Source organism: Mauremys mutica, chromosome 12 (genome assembly GCF_020497125.1).
Source record: "Mauremys mutica isolate MM-2020 ecotype Southern chromosome 12, ASM2049712v1, whole genome shotgun sequence".
Taxonomy (NCBI): Eukaryota; Metazoa; Chordata; order Testudines; family Geoemydidae; genus Mauremys; species Mauremys mutica.
The window spans coordinates 82,539,943-82,561,790 of record NC_059083.1 but is presented as its reverse complement, the minus strand read 5'-3'; the positions used below and the strand labels follow the sequence as shown (position 1 = coordinate 82,561,790).

The window sequence follows — 21,848 nt, the reverse complement described above, 5'->3', positions numbered from 1 at the left end:
GGGAGGGATAGCTCAGTGGTTTGAGCATTGGCCTGCTAAACCCAGGGTTGTGAGTTCAATCCTTGAGGGGGCCATTTAGGGACCTGGGTCAAAAATCTGTCTGGGGATTGGTCCTGCTTTGAGCAGGGGGTGGGACTAGATGACCTCCTGAGGTCCCTTCCAACCCTGATTTTCTATGATTATTATCCTCTATGTGTCTGTGAACAGGTGGGGCCCTCCCCTCACAACACTGCCTCCTTCCTGGCCCTGGTGACCAGATTGGCTGCCCCAAGCTGGGCTACAGTGGGCCAAGTGAAAGGATTGGCTGCCCCTTGCCTATCGCTGCTGGTGGTGATGTAATTGGGATCCCTGGAGAGTGGAGTGGGGCTGCTCTGCAGGGCTGGATGATCCCCAGCCTGCCCGGGGCTTTCACGGTGCAGGGTAAGACCTGCTCTGTGACTGCCTGCATGCAAGCAAGGACAATGGGCAGCTGGGCCCATGAGTTGCCCAGGCCAGAGAGCGCAGCCCAAGGTGGCTGTGATGCCTACGCCGGGCTGGGGTCCACTTGATGGGCATGGGCTCAGCTCCTCCCGCATCCCTATCAGGCAAAACCCTGGTGATTGGCTGCCCACTTCCCTACCTTCTGTGGGAAGCAAGAATCCCCTCATCCCCTCCCTCAGGCAGTGAAAGCTGTTCTCAAAGGGATGGGGCCTGGGGGGAACGAACGAGACCAGCAGTTCAGGGCAGCTTTGCAACCTCCCCTCCTTACCAATGGGAGGGCTCCTCTGCCCCACCCTGTCCCTCCATGGCCTGGGAAAGGGCAGGGGTCAAGGCCCAGAGGAACTGAAGCAGGGGGAGAGGGCAGAAGCAATGGGGCTGAGGGATTAGACTCCATCCACTTTTTCAATTCTTTAAGACCTGGATTCAGCCATCACTTAACCAAAGTTTGCAGCATGAGAGTCTGAGCAGATTCTCTGATGCCTTTAGATAAATTGGTCCTGGGGGAATTCTGCACCAAAAAATTAAAAATTCTGTGCAGAATATTTTAAAATTCTGCATATTTTGTCAAAATAACACAGTATAATTACACCAGTTTCAATTATTTTTGGTAATTTATTTCAAAATACCTGTCATCAGGTATATCTGTAACAATACAGACAACCAAAAAGATTCAGGATGTTTTTTTTTGCAAATAGATTCCTTACTAGGCATATTAATACAGAACTCTCAGTAATAATTAATTTAAACTACAATACAGAACTGTATTTTCCGCACCCCTCAGAAGCAGTGCAAAGGTTTGGGGGAGTCGGGTAACAGAGGAGCTGAAGGAGAGGAAAGTAAATTGCTGGGAAGGAGCCTGGGTGTGAACTTGGAGGGTTGTTGGGGATGGGTGGGAAAAGTATGGAACAGTTTTTTTGGGGGGTGAGGAGGGATTATTAGGAAGATTCCCCATGCAGACCCTGGCTGACCCTTAGCCTCTCACATTCAGTCAGGCACATCTGCTCCTGTCCCCATGTGTTTCTGCAGCCCCGGGTGTCCTTGCACTCTCTGTCCACGTGTGTCCCTCCACCCCCACTCAGATACCCACATCCCCACGTGGCCCTGCACCCCTCCCCCTGCTCTCATGTGGCTCTATACCCTGCCCCTATCTCTCTGTGCCCCACCCAGACACTCCCCTCCCCCTGTCCCCATGTGTTTCTGTGCCCCACCCAGCCACTCCCCTGTCCCTATGTAGCTCTGCACCCCTCCACCATCACTCTGCACTTCCCTGCCCCGTGGCCCTGTGCCTCCACTCTCATTCAGCCCCTACCCCAGTCTGTCCTCCCCCACTGGCCCTTATGAGCCCCTGTCTGACCCCCCTGCAGCACCCCACACTGTCTCCCCGTAGTCCCTGTTTCCTGACCTGGCCTGACAGGAGGTGTGAAGAAGGCAGGCTCTTTCTCTTCCCTAGCTGATTGGGAGTGACTGCTGTGTTCTATCGCCACACACCCTCTGGTGGGCAAAAGCTGGAACTGCAGAAGTTATTTTCCGCTGGGAGCCGCTGCTGTTCTTGGGCCACAGCGCCCTCTATTGGGCAAAAGGAGAAACTGCAGTAACATTTCAGCAGAAGCTTTTTACTGCGCAAAAATTTAAAACTATCTGTGGCTTATTACCTCAGACCAAGGTACCTCAAAACACTCACATTCAGGAGTGCAAGTGGGCTGGTACTTGCCAGTATGCAGTACCGGAAAGACTTGGGGCTAGCCCTACCTCCCCCACTCCAGGAGGGCTGGGGCTGTGCTCTGCTCCTTAAAGGAGCAGAATGCGCTAGGGAGGACATTCATTCTTTAAATGGCTTTAACAGAGGAATACATATGCTAACAAACAAAGGCTTTGTTTAAATTTGTTATATGTTTTGTGCTGTTACATTGTTCAGAAGTCCTCAAGAGGGGATGGGTGCAGGGTACAGAAGGTGTTTAAACACTGATTTTTATTCTGTTTCTCCCCATTGGTCTGAATTATCCATGACATCCATACTGTATCACATCAAGTCCAAATAATTAGAGGAATGCCTCTGCTTGCAGAGGATGCTTGAATTCTGGTGTCAGCCCAGTTCTGCAGCCTGATGGGAATCTGGGGTTATCCCCAGTGTACCTAGAATTATTCTTTGCAGCCAAACTAATCTAACATGCATTTTGTTAACTGGAACAGGGGCAGCAAAAGAAAGAAAACAAATGCCTAATTTTCCAGCTTTGTGGGTGAGAGAGTGATGAGTGAAAATTATAATGTCGGACACTGATGGTCTTTAACCATCTGCCTCAGGAATCTGCCAAGAACTTTGCTGAAAATATGTTCCTCATTTTAGCAAGTAACCAAGACTTATCACACATCTGCCCACCTTTATTCGAATGAAGCTCCTTCTGATCTGACAGCTCAGGCATTGTCAGTTTAATCCAGAACAATTTACAAACTTGAAACCTAATCCTGTAAACCCTTAATCATTTTATCAGTCCCACTGAAGACAATGGGACTATTTGCATGACTATGGACCACTTTTGTGGACTGGTAAGAGTTTTAGCAGTCTGTTCTGTTGAATTCCCCATTGAAATTGAATGTTTGGGCACAATACCATAAAGCAGTTTAGGATACAGTTCTAGTTAAAATTTGTCTTTTAATAAATCCTACATATTCTGAAATGGCTCCTCACCCAACTCCCATATAAACAGACTGAATACTACATACGTGGGGGGGAAAGTGAGTAGTTAAGCATGTTGATGTTTGTATATACAAAGGTGGCTGTCGGAGGGGATGGGGTGAGCATGGGGCCCCTGGCTGGGGGCAGGGAGGAGTCACATGGAGGGTCATATGGGGAGGTCACATGCCCCCCCCTTGTGTCCCTCCCATGAGTGCAGTACCAGCACCACTGTTCACATTCCATGTATTGTTACCACCAGAGCTCTTGATCTTCGATATAGCACCTCTCTCATCTCCATTTCTTGACATCCCCCCAATCTCAATATTCCAAACACCAGCTCCATGGAACCAAGTCACACCCTTTCTCAAGATCCAGAAATACTACACAGAACTATTGCATCCAGAGGATTGCTTCCCTTCCAGAAGCCAGGGTGCACCTCTCCTTTATTTTCCTCCATCTTGTATCCAATCTTACCCGTGTCTCCTAGGGTGGCCAGACAGCAAGTGTGAAAAATTGGGTTGGGGAGGGGGGTAATAGGAGCCTATATAAGAAGAAGCCCCCAAAATAGGGACTCTCCCTATAAAATCAGGACATCTGGTCACCCTAGTGTCTCCCCAGCTCTCAGGAGGCCTTTGTGGGGTGACCTAGTGGGGGATCATTTGCACAGCCCGCACCACACGGGTATTCATTGGCAGCACGGCACTGAACCCGAATGCAGGTGCCATGCAGGGCGGATAACGCAGCAGCCCCGGCGCCGGCTGACCTGGCCTGGGGGACGGGGCGAACGCTGCAGCACTCGGCTCCCAGCCCAGCTGCTCACCCCTGCCTGGGCACCATGGGGCGTGGGAGACCTGGGTGCCCCGGCCAGGCCGGCCCCTGGGGCAGAGGCCCCATCTCTAGGCCCCTAAGCAGTGCCTGCACCCTCGGGCGCGCCCCACCCCACACGTGTGCGCGCTCGCCCGCCTGCCCTTTAAGGTCCAGGCCCACCTGCGCGATGTCTTTTTTTGCCCCGACACTAATGACCGCGGCCACCTCCCCTTTAAGGCTCGGGGCGGTTGCGCCGGGCCCCCGCTTCATGAATGGAGCCATGTGACCCAAACATCACGTGACGCGTCCGTGAGCAGCGGCGGCGGCGGATCCCGGAATCTCGGTCCCTCCCAGCGCCACCCCGGCCCCGGCCCCCCCGGCGGCACCGTGAGGAGGGTGAGGGAGCGAGCGAGGGCGGGGCCCCCACCTTTCCTGGGGGGAGCAGGGAGCCCCCCCCGCCTTCCCCGGGGTATTGGGGGGAGAGAGAGAACAGGGAGGTGCCCCCCCCCGCCTTCCCCGGGGTATTGGGGGGAGAGAGAGAACAGGGAGGTGTCCCCCCCCCGCCTTCCCCCGGGGTATTGGGGGGAGAGAGAGAACAGGGAGGTGTCCCCCCCCCGCCTTCCCCCGGGGTATTGGGGGGAGAGAGAGAACAGGGAGGTGTCCCCCCCCCACCTTCCCCCGGGGTATTGGGGGGAGAGAGAGAACAGGGAGGTGTTCCCCCCCCGCCTTCCCCCGGGGTATTGGGGGGAGAGAGAGAACAGGGAGGTGTTCCCCCCCCCGCCTTCCCCCGGGGTATTGGGGGGAGAGAGAGAACAGGGAGGTGCCCCCCCCGCCTTCCCCGGGGTATTGGGGGGAGAGAGAGAATAGGGAGGTGCCCCCCCCCCCCCCTTCCCCGGGGTATTGGGGGGAGAGAGAGAACAGGGAGGTGCCCCCCCCCCCGCCTTCCCCGGGGTATTGGGGGGAGAGAGAGAACAGGGAGGTGTCCCCCCCCCGCCTTCCCCGGGGTATTGGGGGGAGAGAGAGAACAGGGAGGTGTCCCCCCCCCGCCTTCCCCCGGGGTATTGGGGGGAGAGAGAGAACAGGGCGGGGTCCCACCCCCACCGTCCCCCGGGGTATTGGGGGGAGAGAGAGAACAGGGAGGTGTCCCCCCCCCCGCCTTCCCCCGGGGTATTGGGGGGAGAGAGAGAACAGGGAGGTGTCCCCCCCCCGCCTTCCCCCGGGGTATTGGGGGAGAGAGAGAACATGGAGGTGTCCCCCCCCGGCCTTCCCCGGGGTATTGGGGGGAGAGAGAGAACAGGGAGGTGTCCCCCCCCCACCTTCCCCCGGGGTATTGGGGGGAGAGAGAGAACAGGGAGGTGTTCCCCCCCCCCGCCTTCCCCCGGGGTATTGGGGGGAGAGAGAGAACAGGGAGGTGTCCCCCCCCCGCCTTCCCCCGGGGTATTGGGGGGAGAGAGAGAACAGGGAGGTGTCCCCCCCCGCCTTCCCCCGGGGTATTGGGGGGAGAGAGAGAACAGGGAGGTGTCCCCCCCACCTTCCCCCGGGGTATCGGGGGGAGAGAGAGAACAGGGAGGTGTCCCCCCCCCCTGCCTTCCCCGGGGTTTGTGGGGGTGAGAGAGAACAGGGAGGTGTCCCCCCCGCCTTCCCCGGGGTATCGGGGGGAGAGAGAGAACAGGGAGGTGTCCCCCCCGCCTTCCCCGGGGTATTGGGGGGAGAGAGAACAGGGAGGTGTCCCCCCCCGCCTTCCCCGGGGTATTGGGGGGAGAGAGAGAACAGGGAGGTGTCCCCCCCCGCCTTCCCCGGGATATTGGGGGGAGAGAGAGAACAGGGAGGTGTCCCCCCCCGCCTTCCCCGGGGTATTGGGGGGAGAGAGAGAACAGGGAGGTGACCCCCCCCTGCCTTCCCCAGGGTATTGGGGGGAGAGAGAGAACAGGGAGGTGTCCCCCCCCTGCCTTCCCCCGGGGTATTGGGGGGAGAGAGAGAACAGGGAGGCCCCCTCCACCTTCCCCCAGGGCACTTGGGGGGGAGAGAGAGTAGGGAGCCCCCCCCCCTGCCTTCCCCGGGGGGGGGGGGGGATGGGGGAGGATGTGTGTTGCTCTCTCCCTGCTGTTTGCCCCTTGCAATGTGCAGATCTGCTTGAGGGTGTTAAAGGTGAGCGCTGCTGATTCATCAGGTGTCTGGGGCTGTGGTGGGAAGCGTCTTAGAGCTGCTGTGGGTCACACTAGAGATGGTGTTTCCGAGGAGCTGGTGCCTGCACCCCCACCCCCATTCTACATGCACCTTGTGAATGTTGAACAGAGACACTGCTGACTCATCAGCATGAGCTCACTGGGTAGACAGCGCCAAGGGGGAACGGGGCACTGAGGGGGGAGTGAGGTGGGGGGCGGGGGGGCTTAATGACAGGGGCACAATGTGCTGGTCAGTCTGTGTCTGCAAACAGATGTTTAGGGGTCAGAGCTTGACATGCTGACTCACTTGCTGAGAAAGTGACATGGTAGCGCTATCATGAGGGGCAGCAGGTCTCCCCCTCGTGTGCCTGGCTGCTGTGGGATGGAACTGCAGGTGCAGCCAGTGGGATGAATGGTGGAGTTAAAATCCTGACCAGAATGTGTGAGCACACAGAGTTGGGTGGCATCCATATATTGGGTCTCTGCGTTGACCACTCGGTCAGCTGAGGGACAAGATGTAGGGAGGAAACAGAAATGCTTGTTGTGGGAGGTGGATCTACGTGGTGGGGTGCGAACAAGGATTCTGAAAACACTTCCTGTTCGGAACTAGCTTCCTGGGCCTGGGCTCAGTGTGAGACCATCAGACTGTCTGCTCTGTGTACTTCTCACACAAGTGTTTGGGCTCTGTGCGATATGTCTCTGCATGCTTGTGCACCTCTCCTGCCTCAGCTAGTGCTAAGCTGATTGATCTGCTAGGGTGATAGTCTTACAGTACAGTCCCCAGCAGGTCCCCTGAGAGACACATGGTCTTTGTAACAATAAACACAACTCTTTCAAGGGCTTGGTTGAGGAGGCTGGAATACCCTAAACATAAGCAGAATGAATAGATCTGTAGCGCTACTCTCCTCTAAGTGCCCAAAGATCAGCTAAACCCAACTGTTGTGAGACACCAAAGAACCCTGGGTAACAGTGAACACCTGTGTGCAACCGTGCAACAGTGCACCATCTTCCCTTCCGTAGCAAGATTTCTGCTAAACCCAAATGCATTGTCACAAGGCAGAGTGAACCAAAACAAGTGGGGTCAGGCCTAACCCTGCTGGTAAATATGCTGAAGACCTCTGCCTTTGAGGGCAACCCAGCTCTGTCAAGGGTGCATATGAGTTTAACAGTAACAGCAGTATTTATGAATTAATTGCTACGGAATGGGTAATTAAGAATGTTTTGTGTTTCTCAAGGATGTCTCACCAAAAGATTTAAAGCTCTTTGCTGATACTTGCCTACTTCTAGATTTATGTGCTGTACCTGTAAGAACACAGGAATTGCCAGATTGGCTCAGACCAGTGGTCCATCTAGTCCAATCTTTGACAGTATCCAGAACCAGCTGCTTTAGAGGAAGGTGCAAGAAACACACTAATGAACAATTATGGAATAACCAGCCCATGGGGGTAGTTTCTCCTGTCCCTGACTACTTGTTATTGAATGGCTTAGACCCCGAAGCAGGAGGGTTTATATGCCTTATACATTTCTAGCCTGGCTAGTGTAAGGTCTGCTCTACACTAGGAAATTAGGTTGGTATAACTACATCACTCAGGGATATGACAAATCCACCCCCCCCCCCGCAAGTGACCCAGTTAAACTGACCTAACCCCTGGTGTAGACAGTGCTAGGTCGACAAGAGAATTCTCCCATCAACCTAGCTGCTGCCTCTTGGGGAGGTGGATTAACTTCGCTGACTGGTGAATATTTCCTGTCCGTTTAGATAGCGTCTTCACTCCAACACTACAGCTGCAGAGGTGCAGCATTTTAAGTGTAGACAAGCCCTAACTCTAGTTGCTCGATCTTTTAAAAACACATTGCCATAGAAACACAGTTGACACAATGTCAGCCATTGTGTTACGTTTCCCCAGCCCACACACAACTTTTTCTAAAGATCCTATCAAATCAAAATGTTTAGTAGTGGCAAGGCATTTATTCATAATGTCATTTAGTACAAAATGTTAATGAATTAAGCTCCCAGCTGTGAGGCAAGCAGGGCAATATTATCCCCACACTGCAGAAGTGGAAACTTAGGCAGGGAGAGACTGACTTCCCCAAAGCCACACAGTAAGTGCAGAGCCAAGAGTAGGATTTGGGTGTCTTGCATCCCAGTCCTGTGTTTAAAACACTAGGTCACACTCTCCAGTATCCATGTGAATCCTCATCTTTGTTTGGTTTTGAGTGCAGTAGCTCCTAAAATGTACCAGGCACTTGCCAAGCACAACAGAAGATCTGTTTCCTGACCTGAAGTGCTCCCACTCTGAGAGAGATCTACAGATGGGTGTAGTGGGAAGGAAGGGTCCAGACGAGCATGTTCTGTATTTATTTTGGTTGGTTTGCTTTATTACATGGATGGCCTCTTGCCCTACATTCTGGGAATTACTGTAATGTCAGGGAGCAGATGTGCTGCAGAGACTCTTATCTGGGTGATCCACAGAGGTACAGGTTTCTATCTGCTCTCCCAGCTCCTCTGGATGGAGTAGAGGTATATGAAGAGCAGCAGGTGCAACTCCCTTTGGATGTGAAGATGTACACTGCAGGAGAAGACTCTGATAGAGCCAATGCACCTGCTGTGTTCCACAGTCTGCTGTTCAGTAACCTCATTGGCCGTGATCTGGGGCTCTGAGCTGAGGGGTGCTGGTTGCTGTTTTGTATGAGGTGGCAGGTGAGGGTTGACAGAAGACTTTCTTCAGCCATCTGTGTTGTCAGTCACCCCAGAGGCTGGACTATTTCTTTCATCTTTGGTCTCCCCATGAAGGAAAAAGCTGGAGAAAAGGACAAGCCAAGAAGCTGCCATCCCTCCTACCTGTAGACCTGAGTGTTTGCTTGTCTCTGTACCCCAGAGACAGGGCCGCCCAGAAGATTCAGGGGGCAAAACAATTTCAGGGGCCCCTTCCATTAAAAAAAAAAAAGTTGCAATATTATAGAATACTATATTCTCGTGGGGGCACCTGCACCTCCCCCCCGCAGGGCGGCCCTGCCCAGAGACCTGACTCGGGGGTGTGCAGGGCTCCTCTGTTTTGTCTATACAGTGTCACTTGGAATGAAAGCTTCTGAGTTGGGGCAGGTGTTGGACATTGTACCATTGGGAGAGAGGGAGGTTTTGTTCTGCGTTGCTGTTAACATATTTTTGTAGGGGAAAGGGGTTTAGAGGTGCAGAGGCTCATTGCATCCTCTAGAAAAGATTGAGAATTGCACTCTGGGCTCTCCTGAGCCCAACCAGTATCCAGCTTTGAGGGAGAAGTGTGAGGTGAGTTGCAGCTCATTGAAAGACATGCTGCTGGTTGACACTTAATTGTAGTCTCCTGCCCAGAGCTGACAAGGTTTGGAAGGGTTTAGAAAGTTTGAGCTGCATGCAGTGGGGAGCAGCAGATGCCACTGGAACCTTTCCCTCCCTGGTTTCAGGGTGGGCTGCAGGTCCTGCTCAACAGTAGAATTATTCTCCTTTCTTGTGTTCTGGCATTTCCTGCTCCTGAGAGACAGGATTCTCAGATGACAGCTTATTGCATGAAGGTTTGCTGCTCAGAGCTGGGAAGGCCTCTGCTTTACACCATCTTAGGCCACTTCCCATCTCCTATGTAAGTGATGCACCTTGCCCAGCAGAGCTATGCATATAGAAAGGGGTTAACGTGCTGAGGGAAAGAGTATCTGAGAATCAGCTAGTCCCATTCTCTGTCTGAATTCAGCTAAACTGTGCACATGGAGACAGGTATTTTAGCTACACCGCAGAGATGCTCTGGGCACTAGTTCGACTCGGGGCCCATCTGCTGCAGTGTGAATCAGTGGGTGATCTGAAGAGATGAGTTTCAGAGGAAGTGCTGTCTCCACTTCCACATGTACAGTCAGGAGAATATTTAAGCGGTGTCCTTACTGTCTGTGTAAGCACCACTGTTTGGCCTGCCATCCCCCCTGCAAAACCCTTACTTTGCAGTTCCTTCCTCTGGCTGCTACATCCCTTGAGGATGGGCCTCCCTTAGTGGAGCTGTCTCCAGGCTGGCTGTGCTGCTGGAAGGAGTGACGTCAGCGTGTTTACACTAGTTTGATGGCACAGTTCTGTGAATCGGGAATGTTGAGAATGGAGCCTGTGTTGAATCATGCGTTTTGCTGTCAGCTCTGTTGTGCCCTTTTTTTAGCTGAGGAGAGAGTTGGCTGTGCTTGTGCTGAGTTCAGGCCTTTTGAGTTCTGGTTAAATGTGTTGAGGCTGCATTTTTCCCCTTGGAGCCATTGCACTTGGCACTTTTCAGTGTGATCTTTCTTCATGAAGCCATTGAAAAGCTGAGAAATCAGCAGTCTGGGGAGTTAGACCAAGTGTGTGTCTGCCTTGATGACGGTTCTGCATGTCCTTTGTGTAGGCTCCTGAATAGCCCTACCTTTGGCCTTCCTGTCAGGGCTGGAAAATGACCAGCAAGCCTTTTCCTTGTCCTCCCCTCAGTGATGGAAACTCAGGCACTGGTACCTTCCGAGTGATGCTTCTCCACCTTTGATCTCTTCTTGGGGGGCGGGGGATGGAATCATCAGATGCTTTCGACTGGAATCTTCTTACAGCTGCAGAGGTGCTGGGGGGGCTAGGTTTGGATAGAGAACAAGGCCTGACAAATTGAATTCCTTCTGTTCAATCCTTTTAACCCTTAAAACACATGGAAGAGTTTACTTGTTGTCAGCTTCTCCCACTCCTTGGCTCCCTTCCAAGCTGTTGATCTTTCTCCTACCCTCATCCCATCCCAGCTTTCTGACCACCTGCAGTGGCTTGGAAGCACCCAGCCATTGCCTCTCCACCACTGGTTCCTTTCGGCTCCCACCTGTCCCTGACTCTTCTCAGATCTCTTCTTGTTCCCAGAGTGACTCTCAGATCTGGAAGCAGTTTGCATGGGGGGTCTGATTTTTGGGAGCTTGAGGAATGGGGAGGATGATAGCACCTATTCCTGACAGCCCAGTGCATTCAAACACCCAGTTTGCAGGAATTCAATGTTTTAGCAGTAAAGGGGCATGTGTAAATACTGCACAGTGCATGGGATGAAGGGCAGAGTGAGGCAGTGTTCTCTGGGCAGCTCCTGTGACATGCTTAATGGAGATCTGGAATTTTCATGCTGAGGAACATTGCTGAGCAGCTTAGGCTCTAAATTTGAGTGAATCTGCCTCTGTCCCCCTCCCCCATATTAATACTTTGCTTGGGACTATATTCTGGATATTAAATGTTTATATAGTCTAAAATGTCAGTGCCAAGGCTAAATTTGTAGGGTCTACAAATGTGAAAGTCTTTCCCTCCCCCTGCAGCTCCTGCCAGTAAGAGTCCATTTTTCCATGAATGAGGAAGTAAACAGACTATTTCAACTCCATTGTAGTGGGGTGTGGGGAAGATTCAGTGAGCGGGAATGAAATGACCAGAGGGAAGGATACATTTTCGAAGCATGGTGTCACGTCAAGCTGTCCTGCTCATGGCCTATGCTAGCCTGCTCTTTGTGCAGCAGCTTCCTGTGGAGGCTGGCTGGCAGAAATGACCTTTTATAGCAGCACTGTCTGAGCATAGTTAGCATCTTGTGAGTGGCTAAGGCTGTGTCCTCTGGGCATAAATTACTTGCCTCCCAGTAGCCTCTGGCACTTTAGAAGCATTTGAATCCTGCCTGTTTGTTGGGAATCTTGGAAAGTGCTGAAGCCTTTCTTCTCTGGTGAGTGGTGGTAGATGCATTGCATGACACCTGAGCCGCAGTTGCTGGAGCACCGTAACTTGGCATTTACTGACTTTTGTGTCAGATTCTCAGCATTGTGTCAATGTTTCTTGCATCTTTTATTATGAAAGTGTTAACTTGCTTGTGTCTGGATAGGACACGAATATAAAGGCATTCTCTATCTGGATTTGGATGGGAGTGCTCATCCCAGACTTGGCAGTGGCAGATCTCTAGGGGGGGCTCACAGTCTCTTCTTGTTGGGGGCACAGCTGGGGTTATATCAAGTGAGATTTTAGGAGGCTTCACAGTAGCAAACCCTAGACAGGGCAGTGGTTTATTACTGTCTTTTTAGAACTGCAGACCTAGAGGAGGAAGGACCTAGGAGCATGAGTCTCCATTACAGCTGTCAGTGTTTCTGTGTCTGAATCCCAGGTGGCTGCTGTGTGAAGGGAAGAGCTCAAATCTTCCCACTGATGATAGCAAAGGGATCCACTCTCTTCTTTCTGTGGCCTCTTCATCTTTAATTTATCACCCCTGGTCTCTGAACTCACTACCCTGAATGAGGTGGGGAAAGTGGTGGCAGGGATGATCAATTTTTTTTTTGTCAAGGTCCATATTTCTTGGTCAAGGTCCAGACTCCAGAAAAAATAATAATAATAAAAAAACCCAATCCCAACAATAATGATGATGATACGATTTCAGAGTCTGTTCAAAAGCATCTAGCGGTCTGGCTTTGGCCCACAGTCTACCTATTGACTACCCCTGGTGGTGGGCCTTCGGCCTGGCATTTTAACAGGAGGAGGAGCTTGTCAGGTGGAAAGTGCCCAGCCCCTGCAGAAAGGCTGGGTTGCCAGAAGCTGGCTAGGTTAGGGGTTGAGGAAATACTTAGGCACGAAGTGGGGCTTGTGTGGTACCAGTCCAAACAGACAATGGGATTATTTTATGGTGGCTGGCAGGGCGAATACTTTTCTAGTGCTGCAGGGTCCCTTTACCCTCTCACACTTCTGAGTGGGCCATGGAGCTTTGCTAAGTAGACATGCACCCCTGGACTGTGAGGTGAGAGGGACAGTGCAGGTCAGGTGGCAGTCTCCACTCTCAGCTCCTATCTGCTTCCTGGCGCTGCCAAACAGGATTCTAGCAGAGCCAGTGGCTTTCTACCTGCGCAGCTGCTTCTGGAATCACCATTCCTTGGACTTCACTGGTCTGGGTCCTCTGGACTCTTAGGCTGGGGTTAAAATTCACACTGGGGGCCAGAAAGGGTCACAGGTAACGGTGGCTGTTTTCAGGCCCCCTATGGAGGGAGGACACTTAAATGACTCCACCTGGTTGGTTGTGCTTGGGGATTCTGAGAGAGGCTGAGAGAGGCTCAGAGGCTGCCAATGTGCTGAGTCAGCATGACAGGCTTGGAGCAGCCATGCTCTGGACCCAGCCTGCTAGGCTATTTTTAAAGATGTGGCTTCCTTGTACTCTGACTCCTCCCAGTGTTTCTAATCTTCCTTCTGCGTGCCCCCCCCCTTCCCTCCCCAGCCACTGCCAGCACTTGGCTTAAGTCTTCACAGGCGCTCGGGTGAGGAGGGAGAGAGATGAGCAGCAGCTTCTGCTGAGAGGCAGGATCAGTTGCTTGTGAGTCTGTTTGGTTCAGACTGGGAGACAGGTGCTTGCTAAGCATAGCATGTGGGAGAGACTGGCACTGGCAGCAGACTTTGCCCCAGCCTTCCCTGTTGGAGCCCCTGGGTGCTGTGCAGGGTTAGGTTGCCCCTGGGGAGTTGATCCCACAGGCCAACCTCTGACCTTCCCTTCCTTTCTTTCAGATCCTGACTGACAAGGCTCTCGTGTTATGACGACCCCCAACAAAGGAAACAAAGCCTTAAAGGTAAGAGGCGGGGGGGGGGCCTGGGAGCATGGGTGACTAGCAGCTGGCACTCTGCAGGCGATCGCAATAATGCATGTGTTCCTCTTCCCCCCAGGTGAAGCGGGAGCCGGGCGAGAATGGGACCAGCTTGACAGATGAGGAGCTGGTGACCATGTCTGTGCGTGAGCTGAACCAGCATCTACGGGGCCTGTCCAAAGAGGAGATCATCCAGTTGAAGCAGCGTCGGCGCACGCTGAAGAACCGAGGCTACGCGGCTAGCTGTCGTGTCAAGCGTGTCACCCAGAAGGAGGAACTGGAGAAGCAGAAGGCAGAGCTGCAGCAAGAGGTGGAGAAGTTGGCCTCTGAGAACGCCAGCATGAAAATGGAACTTGATGCCCTCCGCTCCAAGTATGAGGCGCTCCAGAACTTCGCCAGAACCGTGGCCCGGAGCCCTGTGGCCCCAGCTCGGGGCCCTATCACCTCCAGCATGGGGCCCCTCGTCCCTGGAAAAGTCGCCACCACCAGTGTCATCACGATAGTGAAATCCAAAACGGACGCCCGGTCTTAGTAAAGCAATGCTGCCTGGGCTTGTCTGTGCAGGGCAGTTAGGTGCAAAGCTAACCTGGAATCCCCAAAGCACAAACCCCTTTCCTGGTGGGTCAGGACTCCCTCCTCTCTGCTCGGGACTGGCCTGCTGATCACTCCAGTTTTGTGTTTTGTCTTGTTCAGATTGATATGACCAGTGGTGACACCCCCCATCCTGTGCAAACAGAGCCTCCCACCTATGGGTCTACAGCCCTCTGGGGCATCCTTGGGATAGAGACTGTGAAAGACCTTGGTGTTCTAGCCAAAGAAATTCTGCACAGCATGGAGGAAGGTGTGTGCTTGAGGCCCATGACGCTCCTCAGTGGGTTGGGAATGGGAGGGCAGAGGAGGCTGTGTGGCAGGGAGTTGGGATCCCTGGTTTCAGTCACTTCCGAAGGATTTATTCCATTATACTTCCAAGTGGCATATCTCGGTGCCTGTTAGCCAGGTGTCCAAATCTGCTGCTTCTGTCTCACTTGGTATCAGTGATTGCTGTGGGGGGTAGTTTGTGTAACTGAGTTTGTGTTAACTTCTAGACACGCCGCCTGTGTCCCAAAGGCAGGTTTTCTTGTGACTTTCACTGCACCAGCCACACACATGCAGTAATGGAAGGGAGGAAACTGCAGTCCCTTGGTGTCTTTGCTCTAGAGGGGTGTGTGGGGGAGATGATGGGGACACTGTGGGGGCCAGCAATGGGGGGAGGAGGAGGTACCATAGTGACTGAAGGCCAGTTTTGTACCTAACATGTTGCACTGAACAAGACCAAAATCACTAGTTTTTTCCCATCTATTGAGGGTATCAAGTGTCTCTAGTGTGATGGTTTACACAACCAGTTTGTGGTTATAGTCCTTTTATTTAAAGAGAGCAACATTCATTTTAAGAGTTATTAAATTATCTAAGTTTAAAATCAGACAGAGGAGAGAGCATATTTATAGTCGGCTTTTTTTACCGGAGCGGGCGGGAATATTTGACCATATAAATGGAGAAATATTCTCAGACTCTGCTAGCTGAAAAGTAAATAAAGAAAAATAATTTTAAAGTTTCTCATGACCTCCTGCAAACTCTCTGTGGCTCCGAGGTTAGTTTTTATAAAGAGTTATCAGACTTTATTTATAAAATTTAGAAAAAGACAAAAAAGAGGCAAGTCCTGTTTGATATCTTTTTTGCAATTGTACCAAAAGTGACTTATTCTTGAACTCACTGGCTTCCTTCGTGTTCCCACTGTGTTGCGCTGTCCGTGCTCTCTGAGCTCTTGTGTGGCGCTGTGATGTGATGGTGCCAATAGCTGCCTTTGCTGTCTGGATGTCCTGTCTTCACGCTGCCTTTGCTTTCCCAGGGATTGACATGGGCACTGTCCTAGGCCTGCAGTGGGTCCTTGGCACATAGGCAAGGTTGCTCCTCAACCAGTGAGGGCCAAGATCCACCCTGACCTTTCTAAACTGAAGTCAGAACAACTTGATGGATGTGAAAAGATGGTGCCACATCTTCAGGAGCCTCTCCTTCTGCACCGTCCTTTTGTATAGCCCAACAGCCTGTTTCCCTAGCTGACAGCCACCTGCCTCAGAGGTACAGCTGCTGCTGGAGGCTGTTGCTAACCAGGTTGTTCTTGGTAGCTGTTACCTGAACATGGCAGATTGTTGTAAGACTGCTTCCCACTACTCTTCAAGCAGGAAAGATGGCAGGGGAAGTGAAGCAATGAAGACTGTTCCAAGAGGTCATGTTTAGGAGGAGACTAATGGGAAATAGCTCTGGGCTTTGGTTTCCTTTTAGATCCTGCAGTAGGAACTTTAAGTGCTCATTAGATGCTGGCCATGAGCCTCATACATTTGAGCAGGGCAGGAAGTTGCTTCAGTCCTGGTGATGGACTCCCTTGCTGTTGAGTGTCTGCATAGTACTGAAAGGGAAGCCAGGGCATAGTTGCTTTCTTTCCTCTCCATCCAACCTCCCCAACTTCCTGGTGCAGCTTCTTCTAGGTGTGACATGTATGTTAGGCTGGCATGTAGTTTGCAAGGCTGTGCGACGGAGCTAAGATGGTATCTAAGGTCTTGATCCCTTCCCACAAACTGTTCCCCTGGAAGCTAAAGCTCATTGTTGTTACCCCCAGGTGGCAGGACAGTGGGAGGAGACCATATGGTGATCTCTGGGCTGCTGGATGAAGGCTGAGTGTAGGGAACAGAGTACATTGGTGCTGGGCTAGGCTGCAGCACCAGTTTAGGAGCCTGTTTTGTATTGCTGACCTTATCTGGCTGGGCACAGATTTCATGCCCACCCCGCTCATGGTCAGAGATTTTTGCTTTTTATTGAGAAGCAGGTATGCCTGCCAAAAGCCAAGCATTCAGTAAGAAGAGGGAGGGCCAAGGACAGGTTGGAATGTACGGGCTCAGGGCAAAGTAGTAGTCCATTGTGGAGGATTTCCCATTAAGTCCCACCCTTACTCTGGAGCTTGAGGGGTTTTTCTGCTTTGCTTCGATCTGGGATCCAGGAAGAAGCTTTTGGGGTCGAACTTCCCAGTGAGTTGCATTGGACAGAGGAGAGGATTGGGATGTCTTCCCACCTTCCCGTGTTCCCCCGCCAAGTCATGGGGTTTTCTCTAGTCTCCATTATGAAAAGTAGATGTCCTCAATCTCTGGTCTTAGTCCCCAGGAACCTGCTGAGACTGTAACTCTCCAGAAGGGTTTGTGACCACGCAGCATGCAGTGCGGCTCCTTGGGATTTAACTCCCCAGTCTTCTGGGTCTTTTGTCTTCCCATTGTTCAGAAGATGCCAACCGCTAGGTGTTCTTCAACTGCAGACCCTTGAAATGAGCCCAGAATAACAAGTCCAGACTCCCCTCAGAACCAGCTTGAAATTGGGTACCCCACATGATGCTGAGTGCAGAAGGCAGTTCTGAGGCAGCCTAGTGTATCTGCCCTGCCTGGGATGCAGGGGACACGGTTGCCAGGGGTGTATTTATATAGCGAGCTGGGTGCTGGGCTCTTGCTCCAAAGGGTTTGGTTTTAGGAGGCCTCATCAGCTTTTGTGCAACAGAAGGAGCAGGTGGCGACCATCTTCCTGAGAAGATATACATGGCCAGAGAGACCCCTGTTAGTGGCTGCCAATCCTTTTCAGTCCTACTCCAACCCTGATCTAACAGCCTGGAACTTCTCTCCCTGACTGACAACATCTCACCCATCATCCATCTTCAGAGGAGTCCTGGTCCATGCCTTTACTGGGAGAGGATGCTTTAGGGCTGGGTGCCATGAGTACTGGAGGACAGAGAGAACAGGCAGCAGACACTGACTCAGACAGAATCTTTTCCACTTCTTGACGTTTTTGTTTATTGTGCTTGTTAGTCTGTTATCCCAAACAGCTCTCTGATTGACTGAGCATATTCAGTAACATCACATCTCAACATAGAGGATTTAGGTGCAAAGACAGCAAAGCTGTGGTTGTGTGATGTGGAGTAATGAACTCAGCACTGGGGGCCAGGACTCCTGGGTTCCACTCTTGGCTCAGCCACTGGCTCCATGTGTGACCTTGGGCAAGTTGCTTCCCTTCTCTGTGCTTGGTGCTCTGCCCCATGTCAGTGTCAGGTGTGCTGGAGGGGCTCCGGGCAGCTCCCTGTGGTCTGTGCCCCACGTCAGTGACCGGTGTGTTGGAGGGGCTCCAGGCAGCTCCCTGTGGTCTGTGCCCCACGTCAGTGGTTTTGGTTCTTTGATTTTAGTGAAGTGTCAAATCTGAATACCTTCTTGCCCCTGTGTTCAGGGAATCCCTGTTTATGCTAAAGGGGGCACTCCCCCACTCACCCCAGCACCAGTCAGCTTCTTGTGTTTATGGATTGTCCCAGTGTGAGTCAGGCCCCCAACCCTTCACTTGATTTCTCTCTCTCATATATAGCGTTTCAGAGTGTGACAGTTCTTGTTTTCGAGGTGCTTGTTCATTTGGTTTCCTGCTGTGAAGGGTGTTGTATTTTCTTTGGTACCTTTTTGACGCAGCGGGTGGGGTTTTTGCTCCTGGCCTGGCTGCAAAGCGAACCCGTGAAGTGTATCCACCCTCGCACAGCTGGGTGTAGGCGTGGCTGTCGCACCCAGGACGTGCACAGGGACTTATGTATGTTGTGGTGAATTGTGTAAAGTGATCTCTTGGCTTAGGCAACGTGATGGATATTGCTCTTTAGGAAGAGGCAGACTGCAGTGTGCAGGCAAGAGCTAGGACTGCTCTGTGAGGGTTCGTGCAGGTAGGGAGGGGCATGCAGAGCACTCTCCCCTTGGGTCGGCTGGTGTGTGTGTGTGTGTGTGTGTGAGATCCTGGATGGTCACCACCATCCCTGTATCTCTGGTATGAAATGCATGGGGGGGGAGGGGATTTACGAAGAGCTGGGGGTGGCATATCTTTTCCAACCTTTTATGAGCAGAGTCCTCCCTTGCCCTCCCCCCACCACAACCCTAGTGGCCAGAGGGTAATGGCTAGATGGGGACTGTGTCCTGTCCTTTCACCAGCCCACAGGGAGGGGACTGCTCCTTTTGCTTGCAGACGCCTTCCTGAATGAAGCGCCGTGCTTCAAGCTGTGGTTTTTCTGGCAGGAACAAACACTAACGCTCTCATCTCAGAGGAAGGTTCCCTTCCTGCCGGGGTACATTGCTGCCTCCCACCATAGTAAAGGGAAGGGTGGGGACCTGTGAGTACACTGACTCCCCTCCTCACTCAGATATGAGGAGGTAGTGCTGGGCCTCTTTCAGCTGCAGGGCTGGCAGGTGCTAAGGGGCAGCCTGGCTGGGGCAACACTCTCTCTTCTCAGTAGCTGGCTTTGCTCCCTTTGGGAGCAGGGAGCAGTCAGGTTGGGTGCATGAGTGAGCTTTGGATGCTTGTGTATGATACCTCTGGGTACAGCCAGTGTTAATGATTCTGCAGCCCCGGTTCCTCACTTGGGCAGCCACGTGAACCGCTCCCTAGTGGAGGACAGTATTGTGCTGCCATGAATTCCCAGAGTGCAATGGTGGAGCAGTGGGAGTAGAGTCACTGCCCTATTCCAAGGGGAGAAGGAGCTACCAAACTGCTGAGCCCTGCCTGAAGTGTGACCTCACTGCAGTCTGCCTGGAGTTTATTACACCCTTGGCCAAATTGGAATGTTATTGGAGAAATAACATCCTGAGCACAAAGTGACAGGACAAGGGCGCCTTGGCTGCTGCCCAGGCTATGCTGCCCTGCAGTGTCGATATTGGCTTGTGTCAAACATGAGGACCGGGCCTGGAAGGCTCAGTTCTGAATCATGTATTTGCTTCTTTTCCGTTTTAAACGGACTCTAAAATGGAAAAAAATATATTTTATTAAACAGAATCTAATTTGTAAATATAAAAAATGATTAGAAATGGGGGCAAGATCTCTGTGACAGGGGTGTAATAAAATGTTCAGTCCAAGGCTTTTCTATAACAAAGCCAAGTCCAGCTAATAATCAGTATTTATTACTAAATTATTGTCCTCTTACAATCTGTAGATAGGTATCTGTTGATAACTGTCGGGGATTTGCTGTTGCGGCCCCGTTGGCGATGTTGTTAATTTATTTCTGTATATAGTGTATGTTTGTTGATATGAGGCTTTCTTTATTTTGTATATGACAAATAAACTTCTTTTAAAGAGACCCATTCCAGAGCATCTTCCCTGGAGATTTGGTGGGCAGCCTTGCGGTAAGGTTTGTTTCAGGCTCTTCTGTTGCTCCATTGGGGGCGCTCTTCTGAACTGAGAAACTCTTCCATTTTGCAGACACTGATTTTTTTTGTTCCAGGCCTGGTTTATGCAGCTTTTTTTTTTACCAATTTCACTGTTTGGTTAGGTGGTGACTACAATTTAAATTTCCTGTAAAGAATAGTCCCCTCCTGGGGATGCCGTTCTTGGTATAAAGGTCCCTTATCTGAGCCTGGGAACTTAAATTCATAGCTCTGCTGGACACTTAAAAAACATGGCCTTAACAGAGACACTGGTTTGATGACTCACTACAGTTTGTAACACACCCTACTGCTTGATAACCCTTAGTTGTCCACTTAAAATTAAATGGTCTCCTACAGCAGGGGTTCTCAAACTGGGGGTCAGGATCCCTCAGAGGGTCACGAGATTATTATATGGGGGGTTGCAAGCTGTCAGCTTCCATCCTAAACCCCGCTTTGCCTCCAGCATTTATAATGGTGTTAAATATATTAAAAGGTGTTTTAATTTATAAAGGGAGGTCACACTCAGAGGCTTTCCATGTGAAAGGGGTCACCAGTACAGAAGTTTGAGAACCACTGTCCTACAGCATGTGTGAAGTACTTATGCTTAACAGTTTCTCCCATGATGTATTTAGCTTGGATGATCTGTTTACCTTCTCCAGACCTGAAGAAGAGCTCTGTGAACTTAACAGCTTGTCCTTTCCACCAACATCACACACAACCATCAACCAATAAGATACTACCTTACAATATCTCACCTCTCCCTTATAGTGGTATTGTTTGTTTCTGGCCACTTATGGGAATAAGCTATGCTGGTATAACTGTATCCACATTAGAGGGTTGTACAGCTTTAACTGAGTTTCAAACCAGTATAGTTAAAGCAATACAAAAGCTGCATGTAGACAAGACTCCAATGTGTTGAACAGAAGACACAATTGATTCCAGGTGTGTCCCCTGTCATCCTGTGTCTCAGGAGAAAGATGCAGTACTTTGGACTGGAGTGCAAGGGGCACTCACACCTCACTTCATGGACACTGTTGGGTGATGGAATGGCTTCTTTATGGAGGAGATGCTGTCCTAGACTAGAACTGAAGTTTGCGGTAGGAGGGAGAACCTAGCCATGTCTTTCCCCAGGTGGAGGCATTCTTTAAAGGGTTTTACAAGCACTGAGTAGAGAGGGATCCATTGACCTGATGCTGAGACTTGGCCTCATGGAAAAACACACAAACCAGCCTTGGCTGAAATCCCCTCCGTCAGCAGGAGGAAGAGGAGAGAATGAAGTTAGAGGTTGGCAGTGGAGCAATAAAGGAAGAGAAAAGCCTAGAGCACAGGCTCCAAGATGCAAAGAATCAGAGTCCAGAGGTTCACAGTATCCCCTTGCACACTTCTCATTGTGAACACCGGAGAGCCCCAGGGATGTGATACCCCTGGGGGTTGGGGGGGGTAGTGGACACACATCAGTGTGGCGAGGGCAAACTGACCAAAGACACCAGGGCAAACTCTACCCAACTTAAAGCCCATACGAGTCATGAGCCTCTCCACAGAGAAGGCAGGCTTTGGCTCTAAGGCCTCTTCCAAGCTGCAACTACACCATGATGTGCCTGCAACTCATTGTGTTGCCTTTGGCAGGATAAGAACATAAGGAGAGCATAAGAATGGCCACACCGGATCAGACCAATGATCCCTAGCCAAGTATCTTGTCTTCTGACAGTGGTTTGTACCACATGCTCCAGAGGGAATGAATAGAAGAGGGCAATTTATCGAGTGATCCATCTACTATAGGACAGTCCCAGCTTCTGGCAGTCAGAGCATGGGGTTGGATCCCTGCCATGAACTTATCTAATTCTTTTTTTAACCCTGCTATCCTTTTGGCCTTCACAACATCCCCTGGTAATGAGTTCC

At 51.5% G+C, this 21,848-nt stretch overlaps 1 protein-coding gene across 2 annotated transcripts; it reads left to right on the top strand.

Annotated features, from left to right (window-relative positions):
- Positions 1-4,213: 4,213 nt before the first annotated feature.
- Positions 4,214-19,901, top strand: MAFG (MAF bZIP transcription factor G). Of its 2 annotated transcripts, none has more exons than XM_044982695.1 (3): positions 4,214-4,357; positions 13,640-13,701; positions 13,796-19,901. In XM_044982695.1, exons 2-3 carry the CDS (start codon positions 13,666-13,668, stop codon positions 14,246-14,248), a joined length of 489 nt encoding a protein of 162 aa, XP_044838630.1. In that variant the 5' UTR covers positions 4,214-4,357; positions 13,640-13,665; the 3' UTR covers positions 14,249-19,901. The 2 variants fall into 2 exon arrangements, with proteins under 2 accessions (XP_044838630.1, XP_044838631.1); XM_044982696.1 differs by lacking the exon at positions 4,214-4,357 and adding an exon at positions 6,091-6,109.
- Positions 19,902-21,848: the final 1,947 nt, after the last annotated feature.

Bases quoted from the DNA above. Each gene is read 5' to 3' on its own strand.
- MAFG (XM_044982695.1), top strand. From the start codon at position 13,666: ATGACGACCCCCAACAAAGGAAACAAAGCCTTAAAG. The intron at 13,702-13,795 runs GTAAGAGGCGGG...TCTTCCCCCCAG, and splicing joins AAGGAAACAAAGCCTTAAAG to GTGAAGCGGGAGCCGGGCGA.